The sequence below is a fragment of the Canis lupus genome, chromosome 12, assembly GCF_003254725.2.
Source record: "Canis lupus dingo isolate Sandy chromosome 12, ASM325472v2, whole genome shotgun sequence".
Lineage (NCBI taxonomy): Eukaryota > Metazoa > Chordata > Mammalia > Carnivora > Canidae > Canis > Canis lupus.
In genome coordinates, this window is record NC_064254.1 from 49,553,755 (window position 1) to 49,575,172 (window position 21,418).

The 21,418-nt window shown below is 41.5% G+C and overlaps 1 protein-coding gene across 6 annotated transcripts in view; it reads right to left on the minus strand.

Annotated features, from left to right (window-relative positions):
• The window catches only part of BACH2 (BTB domain and CNC homolog 2), a 358,938-nt gene that overhangs the window by 256,797 nt on the left and 80,723 nt on the right, over positions 1–21,418 (minus strand). For 3 of the 6 annotated variants that reach the window (XM_049092374.1, XM_049092370.1, XM_025444343.3), the window contains exon 2: positions 3,753–3,865. In XM_049092374.1, the coding sequence (XP_048948331.1) occupies positions 3,753–3,761 (9 nt within the window). In that variant the 5' untranslated portion in view covers positions 3,762–3,865. Of the gene's footprint in view, positions 1–3,752; positions 3,866–16,967; positions 17,231–21,418 lie in introns of those variants that run through there. The other 3 variants (XM_025444340.3, XM_049092372.1, XM_049092371.1) reach the window with 2 other exon arrangements.

Here is a 21,418-nt window from a genome sequence, read left to right on the forward strand (position 1 = left end):
AGCATTCTGTATAATAATGGTAAAATCTATTATTTTTCAATCAGATGGGAGTGTGCTCATAAATTCAAGACAGACAATAGCATGTGATATGACTTCATGAAAATGATGACCATGAGGGAAAGAGTTTAAAGTCATAATTCCAAGGTTGCTGCTAGGAAGAGAGAGCTTTCAAGAGTGGAAGCTGTGAGTGTGGTTCTGTGAACTTACATGGTAGTATGTACTGAATGCATATCCTCCTAATTTGCCTCTACAAAGTCCCATCCTGTCCAACTTGCCCCCCATTTGGCTAAGATTTTTTTTTAAAATATTTTATTTATTTATTTGAGAGAGTGACAGAGCAAGCATGAACAAGGTAGTGGGGGGATAGGCAGAGGGAGAGGGAGAAGCTGACTCCCCTCTGAGCAGGGAGCTGATGTGGGGCTCGATCCCAGGACCCTGGGATCATGACCTGAGCCGAAGGCAGATGCTCAACCACCTGAGCCACCCACGCACCCCTTGGCTATGATTTTTTAAGTAATACCCTAAAATCCTTTCTTTACAGATTGACAATAAATAACACAAATATAAAACATTAGCCCTTCTTACCAGCAACAGTTTGTGTTACAGGATCTATATTTATACATATTAGCAAGAGAATGCCTGAGAAAGGAGAGAGGATAAAAACTTGTGACAAAATTTAAAGTTACATCCTGATTATAAAGTTTTGGACCAGTATAAAGATTGGAAAGTCAGCCCTTGTAAAAAAAATCTAAGGAGAGTATGGAACTGGAAAGATGGTTTTAAAGTGCGCAGGAGAGGGCAACCCAGGTGGCTCAGCAGTTTAGCGCCGCCTTCAGCCCAGGGCGTGATCCTGGAAACCCGGGATCGAGTCCCATGTCAGGCTTCCAGCATGGAGCCTGCTTCTCCCTCTGCCTGCTTCTCCCTCAGCCTGTGTCTCTGCCTCTCTCTCTTTATCTGTTTCTCAAATAAATAAATAAATAAAATATTTAAAAATAAAATAAAATAAAGTGTGTAGGAGAGCCAAGGACAATGAGTGCCCTGGGGAAAACTGTGCACCCAAAATTTCTTTAACATGCACGGCTAGAACATAAAGCCCCAAATGAACAACCATTCAAGCCTGTTTATAATAAGAAGGTGAATAAATGTGAGTGTTCCACTCTGTAGAAATCTTCTGTACAAACTAACGCACCAGTGTGCTAGCTGTCTGTGGCCCAGAACTGCACTCCTTCCTGGTGAGTCTCCAGACTCTGCTACTTGGACTCCCCTACTTGCTGGACAGCAGTTCACTATCAGGTTAGCCTGGTTAAATTAGACAAATGATCAATCCCTTGTGCCATGGGGGTCATTCTAGTTATTTTCTAGAGACACCATCTTGAAAGAACCTCAAAGAGAGATGTCAATGCCTCACTGTGCTCAGAATCTCCCTGTAATTTCACTGGGCCCTAGGATACCATGCCACCCTGCATGGTGACACCTCCCCAGGTAAAGTGTCCCATAAGCTAGCTAGGGTTACTACAGTGTACATCCAAGGAAGTAGAAAGTGCACAATTCAAATGTCTCCAACTTTCTAGGAACAAATCTACTAAGAAAATCAATCACACCCACAAAAATATTTCCAACTTTCTAACTTACATATCCTAATTGATGAGATGATTGTCTGGTTTTATTTACGCTGAGACCTATTTCCTCCCCAGAGGGTGATCTATTCTTTGTCTTATGCCAAGAAAACCGTAAGAAAAATGCTGACCTATGAAGGTTACACATCATGCTTAATCACTACTTTAAATTAAAATAACATAAAATAAAGCATTCATTGGGCCACTTAGGCAGAACATAACTTCCCAAGCAATAGACACACCTACTGAGACACTTGAAATGTCTGAGGAGTCTGGTTCCCAGCTGTGTTTCAAGAGCCAAACCATGACATCAGGTCTTGAGTTGTGTGCCTGCCAATCAGATTTCCCAAGAGTTGTCTCTGTGTTTCAGTATACTAAACTCTAGCTAACTAATAGAAGCCAAGGTTTGTAGTTGCCACAGTGATAAATCTCCTCTCTTCCCCACCCTCCAGTCAGGAGCTTGGGGTGGAATACCTGCCTACTTTTCAGTATTCCAAAAGCTCACTTCTCAAAGACTGCTTAAAAGTAAGTATTTAAGCCACTGGTGGAGGTGGGGGTAGGGGTGGCGGGTGGAAACAAGGTTTCCTTCTCTTGGCCAAAAAAAAAAAAAAAAAAAAAAGAAAAGAAAAATATAAAACAAAAGAAAATTTCTCAAAAACAATTGCTTATTATTTTCTGGTCTCTTCCAGTGCAATAAAGCAGCCATCCCGAGAAGGCCAGACGAGTGGCCATAAGAAAAATTACCACTGGAAAGGGGTAAAGAATCTCATCAAACTAAATGGGTTCTCTTAAAGCCTGGGGATTTCCATAATACCTTTTGAAGACCACTGTCTAAAAGCACTGTCCAGCTCCATCACAACCCATAACTAATGTGATAATTGACCTCTTCTTGTAGCATCTGGAAATGTCTCTCGCTTGTATTAGATCCCTCAGTGGCTCTCAGAATTGGACCCTTACCTCCTTCTCTGGGTTCCTAACTACCATCTTCCACCAGTGCAGTGGTTTTCTGCCAGGGGTATTTTTGTTCCCTTAAGGGACACTGGCTAATGTGTGGAAACATTTTTGGTTGTCAGGACTGAAGTCAGGGAAAGGGGATGCTACTGAACATCCTTCAATGTGGAAGACAGCCTCTCACTAGAAAGAATTACCCAGTTCAAATGTTAACAATGTTGAGGTTGAGAAATCCTGCTGTACCCAGCTCTTTGTTCTCTAAACATGCCAGACTTTCTCATATGCTTTGTGCCTAAACAAAGCCTGTTTCCTTTACCTGGGATGCCCTGCCCTACTTCTGTGTCTAAGAAATGACCATTTATCATTCAGGATCTGACTCAAAAATGTCACCTCCTCTACAGTTCTTTCCATATCTCCTAAAGTTGGATGTTCCTTCTGTGCCTCCAGAGTTTCTGGTACACATCTCATGAAAACACTAGCCACACTATACCCAAGCCTGTCACCTGCTATAGGCAAAACCTAAGCCTCATTCATTGTTCATCCCTGAGTGCCCACTTGGTAACCAACTTGCTGAGTCAATCAAGGAACAAATGGAAATGTTGCAAATACACTCAACACTCTCCTGTAACAATATCTAAGGGGCAATAGTGTTCCCAACATCAAAACCAACAATAGCCAATATTTGTCAAATGCTTGTAATGTAGATAGGTACCACATTAAGCACTGGTGTACATATCAACTTGTTTTCATCCTTTTAACAACCTTGCTGTTATCATCAGCATTTTACAGATGGGGAAACTGAGGCACAGAAAAGCCACTTGCCCAAGGTCATCAAAGCTAGCATTTGGAAGAGCTGATATTTAAACCCAGGTAGTCTGGCTCCAGAGACTCATTCTTTCAATATTTATGCCAAGGAAGTTGTAGTAACAACCAATATTTCAGCCGCTCAGAAGTCTCTGACAAACACAGTGACATAATTGGAAGACTATACAACCACAGAGTGGCCACCACCTCCTGGGACCCTGCCTATAAACACTGCTTGCTGGAGTCACATAACTCTCCAACTCCTGGAATGGTTGTGGCAGGAGAAGCAACCTCTCACACCGTGGAAAGGCATTACGTTTCCAGAAAACTCATGGTACCATAAAGAAAACACAAAGGCTGATTCCCAAAGGTATCTTTTACCTTGTTCATGCTGCAGGGACTGGATCAAGGGTTCAGACATGTCACAATGCGAGGCAGCTCTTGAAGATTCTCCTCGTGGCTGTAGACCTCACTTCCTGAAGCAGACAGCTGCACTGCAAACACAAAGAGGAAATCCATCAGCTGGGGCTCAGGAAGATACAGAGCAGTCCTGTTTCCAATGGAACTTTCTGCCATGATGGCAATGCTCCACGCCTGTGCTGTCCAAAATGGTAACACCAGCCACATGTGGCTACTGACCATGTGAAATGTGGCTAGTGCAACTAAGGGCTGAATTTTACATTTTATGTCATTTTAGTTAAATTTGAATGTAAATAGTCACAAGTGGTTAGTGGCTACCATACTGGGCAGTATAGGTCTAGACTCTAGACAGGTCAGCGGCCAAGGAAAAGCTGGATATTATGTGTTCAGAGTGACTACAGGCACCCAGGAACAAGAACATTCATGCAATAACTAGTTTCTCAGTACTCACTAGATGTGGGGTACTGAGGACATAGTGATCAAAAACCCAGAGCTCAGTTATTTAAAAGTTTCCTGCTCAGGCTTGACCTCCTTCGAAAAGGAAAGGATCTAGCATGAGAGCAGTATTTACTTCAGGCCAGACCTCAATGCCTTCCTCACTGCCTACAAGGAAGAGACAGGCATTTACTGAAGACTGACTTTACCACTGTCAGGGCTTAATAGATAGGACCTTCCACAGAGCTCTTACCATAAGGGAATTCAGGAGGTCAGTTTTCCATGAGCCAAATGAACAAGGTGATTCAACATCCCCTCAGATGGAATGAGTCCACGTTTTTATCCATGCTTTTCTATTGGTTCTTTAAGAAGGTTATCTGATTCACTTGAATTACATTTTAGAGTCAAATGGTTAATGTATAGCTCCAGAGTTCTTAATTTTTCAAATATTAAGTAAAAATAAAGAAAATATCTTCAACTACTTAATTAGATTAGTCTTTTCTTTGGAAAATGTGTATGGGTGAATTTGAGAGGAAAACCAAACATTGTAAGGTTCCTTGTAATCATCTTATTTCTACGTTACTTTTCCTGGTTACATCTAGAAAGGATTTATATATCTGAACCTTTCCATAAACACTGGAATTACAGGGCCACCTGTACAGGGTTGCTCAGTGGTTGAACGTCTGGCTTCGGCTTAGGGCGTGATCCCAGTTTCCTGGGATCGAGTTCTGCATCAGTCTCCCTGAAGGGAGCCTGCTTCTCCCTTAGCCTATGTCTCTGCCTCTCTCTGTATCTCTCATGAATAACTAAATAAATAAAATGTAAAAAAAAAAAAAAAAGACTGGGATTACAGGTTTAAAAGGAAGCACAGTGCTTTAAAATATATATTCTTTTTAATAATAATAGCAATATAGAAAATTTCACAGGGAAAAGAAAAAAGTAACCACAATCCCACTAATCATAATCACCTCTAGTTCTTAGCACAGTGGGGAGTGACAAGAGGCCCTGGCAAGTCTGCTGAATCAAGGACACAGAGAAGTCCAAGGCTATATCCCCCATATTAACATCTTTCACCATTAAGAAAATGACTTTGTAATTTATTATCTTCAAAAGATAAACTCCTACCCCACATACATTACAATTCTGTGAACATAATATTATTAAATTCCTTTTACAAATCAGAAGATAGGGAGACAAAATTGCAGAATACTCCCCGGCTATTTGAGACACATAGATTCCAAAGAAAATACCACATTAAGTCATAGTAATAACATATTTTAAGAATGATGTACAACATAGAGAGACCCTGGAATTCTGACTTTGTAGCCTAAACACATCCAAACACCCCTTGTTACTTGATATACTTGACGTCTTGTATGACTGTAATCGATTGCTACTTCAAAGTCAAGAAAACTCAGTATCTAATCCTAACCAATCTTACAGTGACTGAAAGAAAATTATGCATAAAACTTTTACTCTTTGAATTCCAGAAGCAGATGCTAATAAATTTGTTTTAAACAGAATTCTAGGGGTGCCTGGATGGCTCAGTGGTTGAGCGTCTGCCATTGGCTCAGGTCGTGACCCCAGGGTCCTGGGATTGAGTCCAGCATCAGGCTCCCTGCAGGGAGCCTGCTTCTCCCTCTGCCTATGTCTCTGCCTCTGTGTGTCTCTCATGAATAAATAAACAAAATCTTAAAAAGATAAAGTAGAATTCTATACATGCTGTTTCCTTTTTAAGATATGAAATTCAATCCACTTAAAACCTACGGTCCAGCACTTAACTGGGAAACTTGTCCGAATGCCTTGCATAGATGCCTGATATCACAATTCCATTAAAATGTACACATTGGTATCAACACAGGAAAGGTGGGCACAAGAAGATAATAATAAACAGACAAAGATTCTTGAACATAATTTCCCCAAGGAAATTCCACCCAGCTCCAATCATGCCACAGTCCCCATTCCGTCACATCTTAGATACACAGTCTGCACTAAAATAATTATGGATCCTCCCCTGTGCCCCCCACCACTCTAAGTGGTCTTGTCATTTTCACGTATGTTGGTTCTACAACAAAGCCAAAATAAAAACTCATTGAGGGAAATATTAGTCACATAGAAAATTCTTAATAAATATTACGCTTAGATTTTTTTTTTCTTTGCTCTCACTCACAGAGCCTAGGAAGATGTAGACTCATAATGTTGACTCTTAAACACAATGTTGACAATCATTGCAAATTGCCTCTGCGGTTTTTTAAAAAAGGAAAATCTCTTAATGTCCAGGACTGTAAACGTTTTAGAAAAATATTGTTAAGAATATCTTACAGCTGTACAGTGCTCAAAACTGTACAATACACTTTTATATTAGTGCTCTCAGATAGTACTGATATTGATCTGAGGGGTAGTTTTTTAAATTAGGAAACCAGATTCAGAATTCTTAGTCATGCTGTCATAGGCAGTAGACCCTGGGCTGCAAGTGGCTTCATTTCAAGATACTACAGAATTAAAATATGCACAAAGCCTACAAATGAGAGATCTCTCTTAATACACACACACACACACACACACACACACACACCATACACACCATCATTAACCAAAAACACCTCAGCATACAGATGACAGTTTTAGAAATTGGGTCAGTTTGCTTCTGGCCAGCAACCAAAAAGACTGGCCTTGTTGTACCAAGTACTTTAAATCTCCTTTGAAACAGAGAGGACCTGGTTGTTTTGCAGCCAATTCCATTTAGAAGCTTAGAGAAATACAGAGCTTAAAAAAGGAAATTGCATCTTAAATATAAAGTATTGGGGGAAAGATATGTGTGTTACTATAGTGGAATTAAGGGCGTTTTCTTCTTTATTCTATTTTTCAGTGTTTCTTTTTAATCGTTCACGAAGTTGGATTCCTCTGATACTAAACAAAAGGCATGTACAGATACCTTTCAAAGGGTGCCTGGAGAAAGTCAATCACAGAAGCTAAAGTGTGACTTCCACTCAGTTGATCCTAACAGAGTTGGCTCCATGGGAAACAAAGCCTGTGGTCAACCTTGGGCTCTGGAAAGGTTAATGAAATGTAATTCATCTTTCCAGGTGGGTAGAAGTGTGAGTAAGCAGAAAAGTAGAGACAGGGGAAGAATAAGAGATCAAAGAGAGAATGAACAGAAAAGATGAAGGCTACAAAGAGAGAAGAAAACGAAAGGGCAGGTAAGCAAAGGTATCTAGGGACAGGTTCAGTGATGCAGACAAGTGCCTCTCACCAGCCAGGTCCTCATGGACAGAAGAGACGGAGAGACTCAGGCTCCTGGTGATAGCACCGCATCCTACAGCTTCTCTGGGTGTCAGCAAGTGGAGCCGGAGTAGGTTAAGACCGGGCTTACCTGTTTCGCCACTATTTATTTACCATCAGCCTCCACCTACCACAGAGAGAAGTCTATTTTCCCTGGATCACTGATAATGTGCCATAGGGGTATGGTGAGAACAGCATAAGCCAACTTTATTCTAGTCTCTACTCTAGCTAACGAGAGTACTCTTTAGAGTATTTGTTCTTACTCTTGACACTCTTAAACATGTCGAAGGGCTGTGTGTATGTGTGTGTGTGTGTGTGTGTGTGTGTGTGTGTGTGTGTGTGTGTAGTGCTATTTTTTGGCCTTTGAAAATGCAACTAATACTGCCAATATAGAACGGAGTATGATGATCTGGGCTTTCTCCCCACTCCAACTCTCCCACCCCCTTCTAAGACATTCTTTCTAGAAGGCTTTGGTTATATAACACAGAGCTGGGTTGCTCAGGCACTCCTATGGCAAATAGCCCCCTAGGAGCAAGCAGGTCACTCACAAGGTTAATGACCTTGCTGGCTTTTAGATATAATGTACCCTGACATCAGTCTGTGGAACAGCCTCTTGTTTCTTCCCTCCCACCACCAAATCCAGCAGCTTAGGTGGACAGAGGGCTCAAGCATGAGGACCCGAAAACTTGTGAGGAAGAATTAAGCAAAGTCATAAAGACACAAACAGGGTTTGGAGAGAAAGGGGGGAAAGGCAAGAGGACAAAACTCTACAGGAAATTCTCTAAATCTAGGACTTAGAAGCTTGGAAAATCAGACAAACAGATGAAAGATACATCTCTAATACTCTCCAACCCCTGCTTTTATGAGTTGGAGTAATTTACATGTCTCTGAAGTGAAATCTTGACAACCTTCAATTGGATAGAATCCTTGTACAAGACTGGATACACTTAAGACCATTTTCTTACAGACAGTCCAATTCCTCTCTTCTACACTAAGGAGCACGGTGCTGGGATTAAAGGATCCAAAAGTCAAGCAACAAACAGACCCCGTCCCATTCCCCAAATGCACACATAGCTCCCACACAGCTGGCTCCTTCCTTTCTGGAGAAGCAGAGGAATCAGAGCAGAGCTCCTTGAGGAACTCCCCGAAGGCCCTTCTCCATCCTCAAAGTCACAGCAAACATATGTCTCTGGTTCTTCAGGACCTACTGTCCTTGCCACCCGCACATTTAGGCAGCAAACATGCCATGACACAGTTCTGCCCTAAGAGAATGAGCAATGTTTGCCATTGTGCCTTGCCCTCATGCCCTGCCTTCACAATATGCCATGAAAACCACCAACCCAAGTCAGAAGGATGAGAGCATCTTCCCATCAAGCATGATTAGAGGCCTTCTTCCCCAAGGACTGGTAACACAATTTGAAAATTGGTGTTCCGAAATTTCAACTAGCATATGACCAATGGTTCAACAAGAAATTGTGATAAGGAAGAGGAAATAAGAGGATTATAAATTATAAAGAAGAGTGCTGGGGGCACAAAAACATTGCCCTGAGAGCTAAACGAGGTGTAGTAAGAATGCCAAGTGATAGTGTGTGTCCATTGCTGTCAAAGGACTACTTCTGGCACACGTGTTGAAGGCTTCCTCCACTTCATGAAATCATACACAACGATATCAAATGTTTAGATTCAGGGCTATCACTCTATAAAGATCATTTTTAGTCCCTCAGTAATTTAGGAATATCTTAATTAAAGGCACAATATAGAACTCCCAAGGGGTTACCTGGCTCAGCCTACTCCTCTTGCCTGTGTGACTATCTAAACCAGCGGACACAGATTCAGATGCCTACAGGAGTCAAGAAAGAATAAGATGAAGGAATGGGCAGGCCAGAGAAGACAATGAGTTGTCATTCCCTCCCAATGAAGACAGGGATCCCCGGAGAGGCTGCCACTCAAATCCAGAAAAGTAGGAACAAAGTACATGTTCCCTGAGCTTCTGATAATCAAGAAGGACAGAAAATGGAGAGATTATGTAAAGTCATGTGCTTGTTCAATGTTGGCAATTTATGTTACCATTTTGGAAAATTGGGGTTGGATTTGGTCCGCCAGTTTTTATCTTCCATCATATACTTTTTGTGTAAGTCATGGGACTGTTTCTTTAAATCTCCAGGACTGGGGCTCCCATTCTGTCTCCTGATCCCTCCAGGGCTATAGGGCTATGGCTTCATGGTGCAGCAAGCCTTCCAGGCGAGTGGGAAAAGTAGAACTCGGGAGCTAAGTCATTCCATCTGAGTTATCAATTCTGTGTCTTTGCATGTGATTTCAGTAAGTTACTAACCCTCCCTGAGTCTTTATCTCTTTACCCAGAAAATGGGGGGAAATTATTTATATGTCCTAAGATTATTTTGAAGATTAAATGGGGTAACATGAGGAAAGTATTTTTTCAAATTTTTTTTTCAATTTTTATCTATTTATGATAGTCACAGAGAGAGAGAGAGAGGGAGAGACACAGGCAGAGGGAGAAGCAGGCTCCATGCAGGGAGCCCGACGTGGGATTCGATCCCGGGTCTCCAGGATCGCGCCCTGGGCCAAAGGCAGGCGCTAAACCGCTGCACCACCCAGGGTTCCCATGAGGAAAGTATTTAATGCATGGTGTTAAGAGATGAAGTCCTTCCCCTCCTCTGTTTCCCATCACCATTCAGCACTACCTCATTCTGCATGTAATTGCACGTAGGAGTTTACTTCTCAACCACCTACTGGATTCTATGTTTTCCAAAGGAAGATATCTTATCTGTTTTATGCCCAAATAGTCAGCACCTGTCCCACCACCCTACACACAGTAGGCTTTCAATATATGTAAAATGTAATTATAATGTTGTTATATAATGTTATAGACTGAATGTTTATACCCTCCAAAATCATAGATTGCTCAATTCCCAATGTGATGGTATTTAGAGGCAGGGCTTTGGGGCAGGTAATTAGGTTTAGATGAGGTTATGAGGGTGGAGCCCTCATGATGGGGTTAGTGCCAGTATGAGAAGACATACCAGAGAACCTGCATGTGTGTGCACAATTTCTCTCTTCCCCTCTCCCTGCCGTGTGTGTGGATGTATCAGGAAGTCAACCATCTGCAAGAGGTCCCTCACTAGAACCAAATGGGCCGGCATCTTGATCTTGGACTTCCCAGCTTCCAGCACTGTGAGAAATAAACCATTGTTCAAGCTACTCAGTCTATGGTGTTCTGTTATAGCAGCCCTAACTAAGACAAACTTTCAGGAAGATCTTCCTTAAATCTGGCACCGATTGAGCCTATTTCCACTTATCCTCTTCTGATGCTTTAATGTCAAAATGTATATCTACTTCTCATTTGGCCGGAACATTTTGAGACTAAAAGAAAAAAAAAAAAAAACAGGTCCAAATTAAGAATAAAAGATTGAAAAATTTTCTCTTAAGATGTATGGCATCGCTTTTTAAGTCAAGAGGGTACTTTCTGGTACCCTCTGCATGCCTCAGCAGAAAAAGTTACACCTAAGAGATTTCATCACCCTATTAATAAATAAAGGAGCATGCTTTCATTTCAGCATCCTGAGTTCATGTCTGCCAACAGTGCGTGTCACTACATGGGGTGTACTTGGTGGCTGCCCAGAGCTCTAGGAAATCCCCTATCTATTTGTCCACCATGGATTGAGAAGGCCAAACCGTATTCATCTAAGATGGTTTACCAGCCATGCCTGACTACCTGGGTTTCTCTGATATTATTCTGAAAGAATCCCAGAGACCTTCAAACAATCCCGGCTTCCTTCTCCCTGGAGGGGTTTGCTTAACAATTTAGGCAAACACATTTCCTGTGATTTGCTGAGAAGCTAAAATAATTTAACAGAAAGCCTGGTTAGCAGGTTGCTTCAGAATGACCCACTGAAAAGGAACCGATGGCAAGGGAAATCGCTAGAAAGGTATCTCTTTACAGAAGCTCAAGGAGACCAGCTATCTCTCCAATAGAAGGTTTCCAATGAAGGCATTTAAATATTCTCAAGAATACCTTGAGGACAAGTGTAATGAAGGGGCGATTGCCTTACTGGGGGCTGGTGCTTACAACTGAAACTCATCTGCTTAGTAAGTCAGATCGGGCGTAATGCCCTGTTCCTCTGGGAGGGGACTTTCATTAATCCTCAGAAGGAAGCTCAATTTGGCAGGACGGGCCCTAGTCAAAAGCAGTCTCAGGGATTTACTATTAACCTCTGCTTTCCTGAGGCTCTCATTCCGTACTTCCCAATACACCAGCTTCTCCTTAGTGTGGCTTGTTCTTTGTGAGGCTGTATCACGTCCTGCGTTGTTAACCTTTCCAGAGGGACCTAGTGTTTGCTTCTACCAGGACTCTACAGCTTTTAATGCTCTCAAACCAGCTTAGTCAAAACTACTGAAGTTCCTATACTGTGCAGGTAGTGAACTGCAGACCCCACAGCTATTCAAACGGCATAATTTCCAATCCTGGATTTCCATCTTCTATCACTGTACCCTAAACACACAAACTCAAAGCCCGACACAGACTCTAAGGGCAATTCTACTTGCCCCTTTTGGCAAATAGCTCCCATGGAAGTAAAACCATCACACCCCCTAGAATCTGGCCAGGTCTGGATCACTCACAGGCCTGAGGCATCAATGGCTTCTGGCACATGGGAATTTCCCTTGTAAGTTCTATTTTCTCTTTTATCCAACATACCTAAGGATTGGGGGGTGGGGGTGGCGGAAGAGTTGGGCAGAGGGGGCTAGAAGTGGGCCAGGCTGAACCAGCTCAGTCTATACTATGGTGCCAGAAATATGTAGTTTGGGGATATCTCTAAACTCAACTCTGCCTATATTTAGGGTCCTGTAGATGGCCAATTGGCTATAATCCAGGCTAGAGCCAGAAATATGTCCTTTGTAGCATACGCTACATTGTTGTGACTCATACCCTAACTCTTCCTAGCACAGCAATGTCGGGTGAGGAAGGGCAGAGGGGGGCCCAGGAGCTGAGAAACGAACCCCCAGCCAGCATCAGCAGTGCAGGCAGTTTCCCAAGGAAGTCAGCTCCCGGTACAAGACCCCACTTCCCGCACACAACCAGGTCCGTCCTCAGGTCTGAGGAAAGGAATCTGCCTCACACGAGCTTTTCCATGACTTAGAACTGGATGGCCGCACGCTGACGTTCTGGTAGCCTCGGAGAGGCAAGATGGCAAGGAATGGAAGGAGGGCACCCCCCCCCCCCACATCATAACCGAGGTCGGTGGAGTCACTGCGTTCTTCCACAGCAGCCAAGAGAACAGCCACAGAAAACGGCTCCAGCAGCCGACCTGGAGGCCTTGTCCCTGGGGTATCCTCTGATCTCATTACAGCAGTCGACACTAGTCCTCACAAAACAAACAGAGGAAATTTATGCCTGCCTTAGCCCGTGGAGAGCTCCACATTCCTGGTTTAACGAGAGTTCCAGCTTCTGCGACCACAGCCATCGGGATGGGGAGGATGTCTGCTTTGCTCCAAAGAAAGAACTGTTGTCGCCGCCTTTCCCTCTTTCTGGGGCTGGATATGAAGGCGGAGGGCCTGCAGCGAGCCACTGAACTTGTGGCCTAGGCTCTCTGCTCCGGTCCCTGCAGAGAAGTTCCCTTTCTTCTTATGTCAACATCCCCAAGCTCAGTCGCTGGGGCCACTTCCTCTTGAACAGCTCTGGGAAAGTCGCTGCGCGGCCCTGAAGGGTTCCACCTGCCAAGGCCAGCACTGAGAGAGAGACTGCTCTGTTGGACAAAACTCTAGGTCTTCTGGGAGGAAAAGTTTCCCCCAAAAATACCCTAGCTTGAGCCTTGGAAAACTTGACCTAACTTGGGGTTCCCCCTTTTAGGATAAATGGCAGGAGGGAAAATGTTACTTTATATCCTTGAATTGGATCTCAAAAGTAACTGAGTGCCCAGCGCATGAGGTAAAGAAACTTCCAAACCAAAATAAGAATATAGCAGAAACAGGTTCTGAGCCAGGGTGACTTTGCCCCCCAGGAGACATTTCTGAGGCATGGAGACTTCTTTTTTCCTTTTTGTCATGCCTGGGGGAGACTGCTACTGGCATCTAGTGGGTAGAGGCCAGGGATGCTGCTAAATATCCTACCGTGCACAAAACAGCCCCCATAATAAAGAATTATTTGGTTGAAAATGTCAACAGTGCCGAGAAACCCTGATGCAGAGGGAACACTCAAGGATGTGTGTAGGTTTAAAATGACAAATCTTTTTTTTTTCTTTACAGAAACAGTTTTCAGTTTTTAATGAACTTGTAAACAAAAAAGCTTCCATTTCAAAATGAAAACAAAATCCCAGATCATATAGATGTTTACGGTGACCACATTTATCTAAGAAACATACATACACATTTAGTTATAAGATGTTAACTAAATTTCTGTGACAAATATGTTTTTTAAAAAAATATTTATTTTATTTATTTATGATAGACACAGAGAGAAAGAGAGAGGCAGAGACACAGGAGGAGGGTGAAGCAGGCTCCATGCCGGGAGCCCGACGTGGGACTCGATCCCAGGACTCCAGGATCGCGCCCTGGGCCAAAGGCAGGCGCTAAACCGCTGAGCCACCCAGGGATCCCCTGACAAATATGCTTTTAAAAAAAAATATCAAGAATATTACAGGGCTCATGCAGAGCCCTAAGGAAAATCTAGTCATTGCTATATTTTTAAGTCTTCACTGTAGATACTGTTGTTCAGCAGTATGGGTCACCCAAAATAATGACAACTCTTAATCACATAACTAATGTTGACATCCTATAGTCAAAATGTGCACAATTAAAAACCACAAATTTACCAATTTTCTCTTCAAATAAAATAAATGAAAACAGGAGCACCTGGGTGGTTCAGTGGGCTAAGCATCTGCTTTCAGCTCAGGATATGATCCCAGGGTCCTGAATGGAGCTCCCTGCTCTGCCGCGGCCTGCCACTCCTTCTGCTTGTGTTCTCTGTGTCAAATAAATAAAATCTTTAAAAAAAATGAAAACTGTCTTTTACCTATGCAAAGTTAGGTCATTAGAGCTGCCTGGATAAGAGTGGAGTGGCTTCAATATTAGATTAGACTATTTTCAGCACCACTGTTAGGTGTGATTGAGTGCTTACTATTATAACTCAGTGGTGAGTATTCATAGAAGGAATTTATGAGCCAAGTTCTATGATTACTAAAGCCATATATATAATCAGAATATATCTAGGTCTGGAAAACGTGGCAAAATGTTTCAACTTCTACAATTATCAACCAAGTATGAGGAACTGTGGTGATGGTGACCTACCGTGATGGTGGTGCTGGGGAGGCTGGGGAAAACAGGTACGTAGTAGGACTCTAAATAAATGCAGAATTGCAGAAATGTGTCACAGTGAAAATAATCATGGTGTACATTTTGAAATTCTCCCATTTCTAATTTTCTGAACCTTTTCAAAATATTCTCTTTCCTCCACATAGCATACTCTCACTACATTGGTCATAATAACGTACGGTTAGATAACCCAGTTGTTATTCTCTCATGAACTCTTTTATTAGTCCAGCATAAGAAGGAAAAAACCCGCTTCTATGCCCGGCTAATGCATGTAAGCACATTTGAAGAAGAAAAAGAATTTCATGAATGAGCAGAAGACAATTTTTTAATGGAATGTTTTAGAGGCTTGTGGTATAAAAAGTAAACAAAACTGATTCACTAACTGTTAATACTGTTTACCATGATGCAAGAGTTGGGCTTTTTTTTAATGTTCCAGAAGCCAGAGGAAAAGGAATACTGTGGTAGGGAAAAATGATATCTTCTGTGGCATTTCAAAATCGTTGCTCAATTCCTCTTGAGCAAGGAAGCCATAGTAATGACTTTATTTTACCTACCGCAATTATGGTACACCTCGAAGTAATTCTCCACATTATCCCACTTTCCTCCCTCCACTCAAGTCCTGCTAAATAATTTCTGGAAACCATTAACCAAGAGCCCTGTTCCAATTTTCCTTTCCTCCCTCCCTTGCTGCCTCAGTCATGCTGGAGTCAGGACAAAGCAAACTTGTATTACATCACAGAGCAAACTCATTTTCTCTAAACCATTCTGTTGGTAGTTTACTGCTACTGGAACCCAATGTTGTCAACAGTGTGGTCTTTGTTTGGTGGGCGTTGCTTTAAAAATAAAAATAAAAAAAAGTTTCCCCACACCCCCTTCTGCTTTTAAATACAGGCGAGCAGTTCGAGGAGCCTCCTCAGCCTGGCTCCACCCCGCTGTGTAAACTAGACATTACCTTATACACAAATGAATCTACAACATTCCTCAGTCTAGCTGCCTCGCTGCAAAATTCCTATGCTCCGCAGCAGCCACGGCAGCACGCACTCCCCCTGGCTTCCCTCCTCCTTCCTCTTCCCCCACCCTCTCTCTCTCTCTCTCTCTTTTTTAAATTTCCACTGCCTCACTGTGTTTTTGTGTAAATGATCTCACATGACTCAACAAATCCATCTGCCTGAAGCAGGCCAAGTCTGGAGCCCTCCCAGGAGGGAGGAGAAGAATTGCTTTGTGGAAAGGACCTGGAGCTCTGCCCTTTCTCTGGCTCGAATTACCCGCCTGTCAGGCCTGACGGATTTGGCTAAAAATAAAAGGAAGCGGGCCGTGAAAAGCAGATGAATGGGCTCAGCAGTTCCTTAGATAACACAGGCCTGCTGTTGCCCAAAGCTCCCCAAACAGAAACTTCAAATGCAGGCTCTGTGAGTGCAGTGATGTGGCTTCCAGGTGAAAGGGGGCTGTCAAATCCATTGGGGGTGGGGCGGGCATGGCCTGTGTTTTAGATTTCTGTTTCAGAACTTGTATGTGTGTCTGTGTGTGTGAGAGAAAGACAGACAGAGAGAAAGACACACACACACACACACACACACACACACAGATTCATTCTTGTATGAAAAGGTTCTCTGAAAAACAGCAGAGTTCAGTGGAGTGAAGGCTTGGCTTAGAAAAAAAAAAATGTTGTTTCCACTACAAAATTACTCTTCTCCCTACCTCCCAACACCAGACATTTTAAGGCTCCCTATGATGTCACTTTGGCATTCAGAGCCAGCAAAGAGCTAAAAGTCCTTCTTGTAAGTGTATGCCCAGCGCCCGCAGTGGGTATTAAGCACTTAGGTTGGCAATGTAATGACACACTGTAACAATCTGTAATATGAAGCAGTCAGCAAAGCCCTGGCTCTGAAAGCTATTTCTCCCGACCATTAACCATATGTTTGGCTCCTCAGATAGCCAAGCGGGTGTTCCAGCTTACCATCTGGTTTCTATCCACACAAGCAACTGCAAAGCACAGACTATCTCCCTCTGGAGCTGCGTGTTTCTTTTTCTCTCTCTTTTCCGTCCTTCCCTTCCCTTTCCCTCCTCCCAGCTCCTTTGGTTCCCTCTGCTGAAGAATTCTCTGCCATTCATCACGTGCAAAGAAAACTTTACCTGACACGGCAGCGGCAGAGCCATTAAGAATGCACAGCTGTACTGTAAACACGCCAGAGGGCCGTTTACCATCCGCTCAATCTGTAGAACACGGTCTCTACCCCCTTCTTCGTCTCCTATTGAGTGCTGACACTTGATCCAGTTTGTTAAAAATAGGTACATTCTTGACAGATCCAGGGGTTGTTGTGGTGCCCTTCACACTCACTTCATATTCTGGGAGTGGGGCTTTAAAGCAAGCGTGCGCACACACACGCACACATACACACACACATACACACACACACACACACACACACACACACACCAAGTTTGCCTCTGCATTCAATCTGCATGACATCAGTCTCACACAGATGACACACCGACTGCAAATAACCAAGTTAACTAAAGGATTCTATCCCTTTTTATGCCCTAAAGGATTCCACCCCAAGTATGTAGTTTTCTTTCTTTTTTTTTTTCCTAAAGAGCCAGCCATTTCAACAAATTGCTAATTTGCAAAACTTATGCTTATTTACATTTACATTTTAACGGTATACACCAATGACATGGAACACGCTATCAGAGTTCATGGGATTTTTTTCTGACCATGTCACCAGAGTATTTATCCCAGATTTTCTTCTTTTCAAGATTTTCGGTACTTTAGAACTTTTTAAAAATGTATGAAAATATAGAATTTAGGTAATTTTTTCTCTTGTCTCCACAAGAATTATATGTGCATCACCGGCCCGTTTTACTGAATTAGGAAATTAAAGTTATTCTTTCCCACACCTTAAAAAAGGCATTGGTTTCCCACATACCAGGAACAAAAGGAACAGTTTCATTAAAAAGTGATTAAGCAGAATGTCAGATTTTATCAACACAGTAGGGCTATGAAGGTCCTGTCATGGGAGAACTGTTTATTCAGGCTAACAAGGATGCCAGGAAGGCTACTACCTGTGCAAACTTCTTACACCCACTGCCCTTGTCAGTCCTCTTTCCATGATCTAAAATAGATACTATTGTTAGCTACTTCTACTAATAAGGAACATTAAAATTCTGCTGCATGTAGGTTCTAGAAAATGACCAAAATGGGAAACTTTAACTTCAGACAATTTAGGGAATAGTCCACAGAACTTAGGTTTAAATAAATTTTGGTTTTGGCCCTGAAATCATATATTAAGAGCAACATCGCATTACCTTCACTCACAGTATCTTCAATAAAAGGAAAGAAAAATGATCAACTAAAAACTTCCACATTTTTATAGTTTACCTGGCTCTCTAAGCACTTGTGGAATCAACTTATTACAAGATATTTATGCTTTTCATAAATACTGGTGCCTGGGCCCTCCGTCCCCAGCTCAATTCTAGCAGGACCCTTGGGGGAGGCCTGGGCATGGGTATTTTTGGAAGCTTCCCAGTTGTATCTCTTGTGCAGCCAGAGTTGAGAAGTCTTACTCTATATGAATTCACATGATACGAGAAACTAGGAGAACTTTGGGACAGAAATGTAAATGAAATTTAGGATTAGAACAGTGACTTTCAATCTTGTTTAGAAGTGGAATCTTCAATTGAAAATATCTTCTATGAAACCCCTGTAAACAAAATAGTAAAAATGTCATGTTATACTGTCATTTTATACTCAGTCTGTATAATATCCATAGATTTCATAAATTCAAATATATAATTTTTTAGTTACTGTAAGTCATCCAGTGAGGATGAAGAGGCCATTTCATTGAACATAAAAATCTCAAATTGGGGTCATGTCTGAGAGGTCCATTACAACAGTTCACCTCAACATCCAATTTTTTTCCATGGCCAATGGTTCAGATGGTCAAGGCTGGATATATGTAAGAAGAGCAGTGTGTGCAGCAGTAGGATTAAATTAATTCATACATTAATTTAAGAAATGTCAATTAAATGTCCAGTAGACACGAGGTCCTGCCCTCGTAGGAATAAGCTGCAGCCTTTTCCTTGAGAAACCTAGTTAAGAAGACACACCATGGCAGCACAGCAAGGTAAGCAAAATAACAGAGGTACCAAGAGCCTGCGACAGAGAGAAGTGGCTAATTCTGTCTGAGGAAATGGGGTACAACTTCACTAGCATGGGACAATTAAATCAGGTCCTAAAAATCTGAGTAGGATTTTTAAAGCTAACAAGGAAAGAGAAGAACATTTAGAAGGGAACAGAATATGAGAAAAAAACCCACCCCACAAGTATAAATAGACCTGGTGAGATCTGGGAGTTCTGAGAAATTCTGAGGAGGTCAGCAAGAGCTGGGATACAAGGCTAAAGCAGTATCTGAGGCCAGGTTATAAGAAACCTTAAATGTCATGATACAGTTAAGGCTAGCGCTGACCAATAGATATATCTGGTGAACCATACACATGATTTCAAATTTCCTAGTATCCACATTAAAAAAATAAAAAGAATCAGGAGAAATTAATCTTTTATTATAAATTAATTTTGATGATACATTATTTAGACCAATTTATGTAAAATATAACCATTTCAATGTGTAATCAATATAAAAATTATTAGTGAGACACTATATCCTTTTTTCTCACTAGGTCTTTAAAATGCAGTGTGGGTTTTATATCTATTAACATCCCAATTTGGACTGGTCACATTTTAAGAGCTTAGTAGCCATGTGTAGCTAGTGGATACTGAATTGGACAGCAAAGGTTTACACCTTATCCTATAGGGAGCGAAGGCCAAAGGACTTGCTGAGGACAGCAACAGTGCGGAGGAGATAGAAGACTACGTCTGGGAAAGGCTTGCAGGCTGCTTCCATAGTCCAAACAAGAGATAAAGAGAAGGAGGACACTTGAGAACAGGCATGGCATGGCAGAAGGATGGCATGGAAGGATCAGAGTCAAAAAACATTTCTAGAAAGAATTCATAAAACTACAAATGACTGTATATGAGAGATAAAAGAAAAATTATGTAATTGTCAAATAGCTTCTTTAGTGCTAAAATTTGTGTTTAGTATAGAAAGTTGCTAATTGTGTATTTAATATGAGGTTGTATTGTTCCTTTCAAGCTTGCTTCCCTCTGCTGTGGAATGCAATGTCACTTAATAAACATGTGCTGAGCCATTTGTTAGGTAATGCCAGCATTGGTAAGAATGAGACACAATTCTTCCTTTCAAGGGGCTCAGATATAGTGTGGGAGACAGACAACAAACTACAACGAAGTGTTAAGTATATTACTAGAAGGATGTCGAAGAAGGTCTACAAATTGTTCCACAAAGTATAACTTATAACTATTCCCTATAGTATGTTCAGTGGAACTTTAGAGATAGAAGGGACTGAGGCTTTCAAACAGTAGGCTTACTAACTTAAACAATTTTTATTTAAAATAAACAGTTCACCCATTTTATCCACCCCAGCTCTTACAACCACCAGTTTTTCTACCTATCAGGAGATTGTTTGTATGTTTTTTTTTTTAAGATTTGTCTTTCTCTGCCCCATTTATTTCACCTAACATAATGTCCGTGAGGTCCACCCATGTTGTTGCAAATAGTGAGATTGCATTTTTCATGGCTGAATAATATTCCACTAAAAACATATTTCATGTGCATGTATAAATAATAATTTCTTTATCCATTCATCTATCAATAAGCACTTAGGTTGTTTTCATATCTTAGCTATTGTAAATAAAGCCACAATGAACATGGTGGTACAGATATCTTTCCAAATTCATGTTTTTGCTTTTTTCACATAAATACCCAGAAGTGGAATTGCCAGATGATCCAGTAGTTCTATTTCAATTTTCTGAGGAACTTCCAAATGGTTTTCCATAGTGGCCCAATTTACATTCCCACTCATAGTATACAAGGATTCTCTTTTCTCCACATTCTTGCCAACACTTGTTATTTGTCTTTTTGATAACAGCCATTCTAGCTGGTATGAAGTGACATCTCATTATAGTTTTGATTTCCACTTCCCTGATAATTAATGATGCTGAACATCTTTTCATGTACCTGTGGGCTATCCGTACGTCTTCTCTGGAAAAACATCTATTCAGATCTTCTGATCATTTTTTGATCAGATTATTTTTTGTTTTTGTGGGTTTCTATTTTTGCTAGTGATTTATGTAAGTTCTTTCTAATATCTTGAATATTAGCCCCTTATCAGATATAGGATTTACAAATTATTTTCTCCCTTTCAGTAGGCTGCCTTTTCATTTCTCCCTTTCAGTAGGTTGACAGTTTGATTTGCTGTACCAAAGTTTTTTAGTTTGATGTAGCCCTACTTATTATTTTTGCTTTTGTTCTCTTTGTTTTTGCTGTCAGATTCAAAAAATCATCATAAAGACCTAATCAAGAAGCTTACTGTCTGTGTTTTCTTCTAGGAGTTTTATGGTTTCAGGTCTTTCATGTAAGTCTTTAATCCATTTTGAGTTAATTTTTGTGTATGTTGTAAGACAGAGGTCCAGTTTCATTCTTTTGCATGTATAGCTTTTCAATTTTCCC